Source organism: Siniperca chuatsi, linkage group LG11 (assembly GCF_020085105.1).
Source record: "Siniperca chuatsi isolate FFG_IHB_CAS linkage group LG11, ASM2008510v1, whole genome shotgun sequence".
In the NCBI taxonomy this organism is placed as follows: Eukaryota; Metazoa; Chordata; class Actinopteri; order Centrarchiformes; family Sinipercidae; genus Siniperca; species Siniperca chuatsi.
In genome coordinates, this window is record NC_058052.1 from 1,599,545 (window position 1) to 1,605,544 (window position 6,000).

Genomic DNA, 6,000 nt, shown 5'->3' on the forward strand with positions numbered 1-6,000 from the left:
CTTTCAGCACCAGACGAGTAACCATGTAGTTATAGTGGGGCAGAGGGCTCTGAAAACCCCTTAACATTTCCTAACATTTAACTATGCCCAGGGTTTATGTATGGAACAAAAAGAGTCTTTATTCGCTGTAACGTGCTAGTGCAATTCATCTTAAATAGTGTAGACTGGATTTACTACATGTGAAGTTATGTCTTGCAAAAGTTAGTAAACCCTTTAGTTTTTGTAATTTATTTTTATATTACACTTAAGCTATGATTTAATTTTTTTGTCTGTTTCTATACAATGTTTTCTGTTAGATGGGAGTAAGATGTTTGTCTTGCTGAAACTGAGGGCCTGCCTCAGGTTATCTGTCTGCAGGCTGCACCTCAAGCTGGTGAAATCTGTTAGAAACCACTTGTGCATTTCATGTTCACCTCTCAGCTGTTGTTTTGCTGGCGCGCAGTCACAACCAGCATCAGCAAACACTGAGAAGTTTTTCTCTATTGCATCACTCTGCTTTGAAAGAGGATTCTAAATGTTCTCCTGTGTTTCAGTGTGTTTTAAGTGGTTGCCTGGTATTTAGCCCCCCCCCCAGTATACCCAAACAAAACGCAAAGAACACATTCATAGTAAGCCCCACCGTGAATCGTGTAAGTTGTAATCAGCTCGCTTGCGTAGCATTTATCTTTCTGTGGTTCTCTTGATTATGTGCAGGTATAGAATAATTAGAGACCCTGCAGGCTGGCTGAACGTGGACAAAGGGACGGGCCTGATTAAGGTGAAAAGTGTCATGGACAGAGAGTCCCCCTTCGTCAAGGACAACAAATACACAGCACTCATTGGTGCATATGACGATGGTAGGTGGGAGGCAAGACTTACACTTGTATGTTTAAGTTATCGAAGTATAGATTTTAATCTTAGTGTGGTGGTTTTAAGCTGTATTTTGATCTTGATCTGTGTGTGTGTGTGTGTGTGTGTCATCTCACCAGATGAAGTCCCAGCCACAGGAACTGGTACTCTAATGATCCAGCTTGAAGATGTCAATGACAATGCACCCACCATCGAGGAACGTTCAATCAAGGTGCATCTCTTTTCCCAAACACTTCAGTTGTCATGTTTTTGAGCAAACTTAGTGCAGATGAAATTTACATGTTTTGGGTGCAGAACTTGTATTCTGTGATGGGTGGGATTTAAAATATACTAATATTCAAGATGTGACAAATTAATGAAGTCAATAATTAATTACTAACTAAAAGTAAGCAAAAGCCACTGGTGTGCAGTAATATGAACAGCATAAACAAAGATTTGCATATTACATTGTGTTTTCCCAGGTGTGTAACAAGGCATCGGTTCCTCAGCTGCTGTCGGTAACCGATAAAGACGAACCGGGCTTTGGCGCTCCATACAGCGTCTCTTTACAGGGCACGTCAAAGACCAACTGGACCGCTAGGATGAACGACTCAAGTATGCACACTCTTAATACATGACTGAAAATGAAACCTTTCCTGCTCCCTGGGGAAGTTGTTTTTCCACATAGTAAGCCACAAACTAATGCCGTCCAATCAAATAGTCAGTCCCAGGAAAAACTCATAGGTCCTTACTGGGGAGAAAAAACACTTCAGGTTTAAAAAGTCAGCAGAAAACACCCACAATATGTAATTAGATCAAGAAAAGAGTAAAAATTGTTTTAAAGTGTTCAGGTGCTGAAAGTATTCTGTTCAGCTAACCAAAATGTTAAATGTGTTTGACATTTGAATTGAATATATCAGGTGTGTTCCACTACTTACAAAGTAAGCTCCAAAACTTAATAAGTTTGAGCTACTAGGTCAGAGATGCTTCAGTTTAGGTATAAGATGAGGAATTGTTTGCTGAGAATTGAAAGATTGGCGTTTATTGGGGAGGCAATACACAACATGGGAGCAAGCAATGCCTGAGAACAGTTAAGTGGGAGAAAAAAACCCGTCATGCAACATATTTACAAGGAAGCTAGTTTGTTTAGGCAAGGATGTGCTTTAAATTATTTGTGGGGAAAAAAGGCAGTCATACAATTTTTCCTCCACAGCTTTTCTGTGAAAATATTGCTGGAATTTGACAAAATGGCAAACTCAAACAATGCAGGGGTTATAAAGTAAAATTTCCTCTTTATTGCAGAAACGGGCATCATCCTGAATTTAGCCACTGAGCTGGCCAGTGGAGACTACACTGTGGTCCTGAGGGTTTCAGACAATCAGGGCCTGCAGCAGGACAGCACCGTCCAGGCCACAGTCTGTGACTGCACTGGGGAAGAAGTGTTGTGCAAAGGGCGTGTGGCAGGTGGCACCAATCTGCCGGTAATCCTGGGAATACTGGGAGGCATCCTGTTGCTGCTCAGTAAGTCTGTTTGATTTTAATTAAATATGAAAAGATGCTTATCATAATCAAGGGGAAGTCATGAAGGTTTGCATTACAACAATGGTTGGAACCCTGTAAGAGACTTTATTCAGTTCAGTAGGACCCAATGAAAAGCCTAACCTGAAACTGCAGCTGTAGTGCCATCAAGGTGGTCTGTAGGACGCTGTGCTCAGACCAGCTGTGGGGAGTTCTAAAGGATAAGGCAGGTGAAATAGTGCATCTGTTGGGGACTATTTTCAGCAGCGGATTAATCCACATTTGGTGTTCTAGTGAGTATTTCTGGCAGCGTGGTGTGTGTGTGTGTGTGGGATTGAGTCCAAATAAACTCCGTGTGTGTTCATGGCGATGAGGGAACACGTCACCCAGTGCAACAGTGTGGCTCACTGATGTTTTAATAGTTTTTGGACAACGATGGAGTTATACGGCACAGAGGAAGAGGATGTGATACATTTCTCTGCTCTGTAGTAACGGTTGGACTTGTGGCGACTGAATCATGTGGGTGTGTTGTATTAAGCTTTGTGCTCTGTGTGCTCAGTGCTGCTGTTGCTGTTGCTGCTGTTTGCGAGACGGAGAAGAGGAGAGAAGAAGGAGCCTCTACTGCAGGACGACGATATCAGAGACAACATCTATTACTATGACGAAGAGGGAGGCGGAGAGGACGATCAGGTAAATTAAGACAGAGGTTGGGACTAATTTCTTTATGATGCGGCTCTTCAGACTCATATCATACCGTTACTTAAAGTAATCAAGGCAGTACGTCAAAGTCAGGAACAGAAAACATTGGCTACATTTGCAGCCGTGCAGTGCTGTTGGTCAGGCACTTGGTTAAAGTCAGTGCGAAGTCTGATATTCACCAACCGGACTTGTATTCTAACTTCGGTAGATCATCAGTTCCTCAGTTCAGATGTACAACAGAGATTCAGGAGGAAAGCCCAGTGGAAGTTCCAGTGCCTTAGTGGTTAGTTATAGTGAGTAGTTATTGGGTGATACAGATGAAAGATGAGGATGAAACAGATGAAATGAAAGATGCAAGATCTTGTGTTCATCATCAGGACTATGATCTGAGTGTTCTGCACCGTGGTCTGGACAACCGGCCCGAGGTGTTCAGGAACGACGTGGTGCCAAGCTTCATGCCGGCTCCTCGGTACCGGCCTCGCCCTGCCAACCCGGAGGAAATCGGCAACTTCATTGACGATGTGAGTCAAATATTTGAAATCTCAAACACTAGAGCATTTTCAAAAATCTCCCAGTGATATGCAGTATTTCACTTTATTTAAATGGCAAAGCTTTCAGCAACCTTTTATCAGAGTATACACACAATGTATACTCTTCTTCCCTTATAGGTTATGGTCAGCACGCGCTATACAATTCTAGAATTCAGACATTTGGTGTCCCAGTTGCTTATAGTCATGTTTTTTTAAATATGGTTTGATTCTTGTTCTCTCTCTCTCTCTCTCTCTCTCTCTCTCTCTCTCTCTCTCTCTCTCTCTCTCTCTCTCTCTCTCTCTCTCTTTCTTTCTTTCTTTCTTTCTTTCTTTCTTTCTTTCTTTCTTTCTTTCTTTCTTTCTTTCTTTCTTTCTTTCTTTCTTTCTTTCTTTCTTTCTTTCTTTCTTTCTTTCTTTCTTTCTTTCTTTCTTTCTTTCTTTCTTTCTTTCTTTCTTTCTTTCTTTCTTTCTTTCTTTCTTTCTTTCTTTCTTTCTTTCTTTCTTTCTTTCTTTCTTTCTTTCTTTCTTTCTTTCTTTCTTTCTTTCTTTCTTTCTTTCTTTCTTTCTTTCTTTCTTTCTTTCTTTCTTTCTTTCTTTCTTTCTTTCTTTCTTTCTTTCTTTCTTTCTTTCTTTCTTTCTTTCTTTCTTTCTTTCTTTCTTTCTTTCTTTCTTTCTTTCTTTCTTTCTTTCTTTCTTTCTTTCTTTCTTTCTTTCTTTCTTTCTTTCTTTCTTTCTTTCTTTCTTTCTTTCTTTCTTTCTTTCTTTCTTTCTTTCTTTCTTTCTTTCTTTCTTTCTTTCTTTCTTTCTTTCTTTCTTTCTTTCTTTCTTTCTTTCTTTCTTTCTTTCTTTCTTTCTTTCTTTCTTTCTTTCTTTCTTTCTTTCTTTCTTTCTTTCTTTCTTTCTTTCTTTCTTTCTTTCTTTCTTTCTTTCTTTCTTTCTTTCTTTCTTTCTTTCTTTCTTTCTTTCTTTCTTTCTTTCTTTCTTTCTTTCTTTCTTTCTTTCTTTCTTTCTTTCTTTCTTTCTTTCTTTCTTTCTTTCTTTCTTTCTTTCTTTCTTTCTTTCTTTCTTTCTTTCTTTCTTTCTTTCTTTCTTTCTTTCTTTCTTTCTTTCTTTCTTCCCACACACACACATCCATCCATCCTCCTCTCTCAGAACCTGAAAGCAGCTGACAATGATCCGACAGCACCCCCATATGACTCCCTGCTGGTGTTCGACTATGAAGGAGGCGGCTCTGATGCAGGAAGCCTCTCCTCTCTGAACTCGTCAAGCAGCGGAGACCAGGACTACGACTGCCTCCATGAATGGGGACCCCGCTTCAAGAAACTGGCCGACATGTACGGAGGAGGCGAAGATGACATGCTCTAAATATACTAAAGAACAAACAATGTAGATGGGTGGATGCACATATGGCTGCGTGAATGTTAGCTTGATGTATAGAACTGATAAATGAATGCATCCCAGGGAAAGTACGGTCAGCCAGACATCAGTAGGCCCACAGATGGGTTTTTCCTGTGTGTGGGGAATGTGGTTTACCTTTTTTAGATGCAGTTCTATTAGCAGTTAACAGCCACTGCTCAGAAGCCAGAGGATGAGTTTGGGGTTTTTTGTTTTTTTTATACACGAGTTCCCCATTTTGAACGGTTAATCTGTCTGCCTGTCCTTTAGATCCCTGTTTGACTTCTATGCTAAAGAATGATGATGTGGCTCCAGAACTCAATGAACAGAAAAAAAATTTTTTTTATTAATTTTGTGCTGATATTTTAGCCTGCGTTGCAGCTTACTGGGTGACACTGGACACACACACAGATGCTTGTAGATGCACTGGTAATGTTTGTGCGAATTTGGCAATGTATGGTACTTTACGTTCTTTGTTGTTTGTGGAGTTTGTACTACTGCTTCAGTTGAATTTAATTGTTTTTTTTGTATTTCTGTTTTGAGGAATGAATTTACAGATAATGGTGAAATCCAGGTAGCCAGCCAACGCCACATCGCCCTCTGAGGGTGTGGTCAGGGAGTTATCAATAAATGCTTTTTAAAATGTTTAAGTGTCTGTTCAGTTGACATCTTTATCACTTTGTAATGTCAAACACTTTTTGCTGTTACCTCCAAAGGTACTTTATTACAAACAGTTAATTTTGAATTTTTTATAAAGTTATCAATACAATGATGGATTTGTGAATGTCTTTTTTGTATTTCACTAACTGAAATTAGTCTTTCAGTACATTAGACAATCAAAATTTATACATTGCTGCAAAGCTGCAGTCATGACAAAAGTAGTGCTGCTGCGCTCCAAAACCCAACTGTCTGTCTGTACCAGAATGGTGGTGTGTGAATTCCCTGGCCCCTCGATGCTATGTAACTCGCTGCACACCACAATCACCAAATGGAAGACAGCCATACAGGGTGAGGTCACCTTGCAACTGTC

The 6,000-nt window shown here is 40.0% G+C and overlaps 1 protein-coding gene across 1 annotated transcript in view; it reads left to right on the top strand.

Annotated features, from left to right (window-relative positions):
* LOC122884777 (B-cadherin-like) overlaps nucleotides 1-5,742 on the top strand; it is a 30,307-nt gene extending 24,565 nt beyond the window's left edge. Inside the window, 7 exon segments of the mRNA XM_044215111.1 lie at nucleotides 694-836; nucleotides 969-1,060; nucleotides 1,311-1,443; nucleotides 2,131-2,349; nucleotides 2,906-3,036; nucleotides 3,423-3,566; nucleotides 4,728-5,742. Of these exon segments, the coding sequence (XP_044071046.1) occupies nucleotides 694-836; nucleotides 969-1,060; nucleotides 1,311-1,443; nucleotides 2,131-2,349; nucleotides 2,906-3,036; nucleotides 3,423-3,566; nucleotides 4,728-4,940 (1,075 nt within the window). The 3' untranslated portion in view covers nucleotides 4,941-5,742.
* Nucleotides 5,743-6,000: the final 258 nt, after the last annotated feature.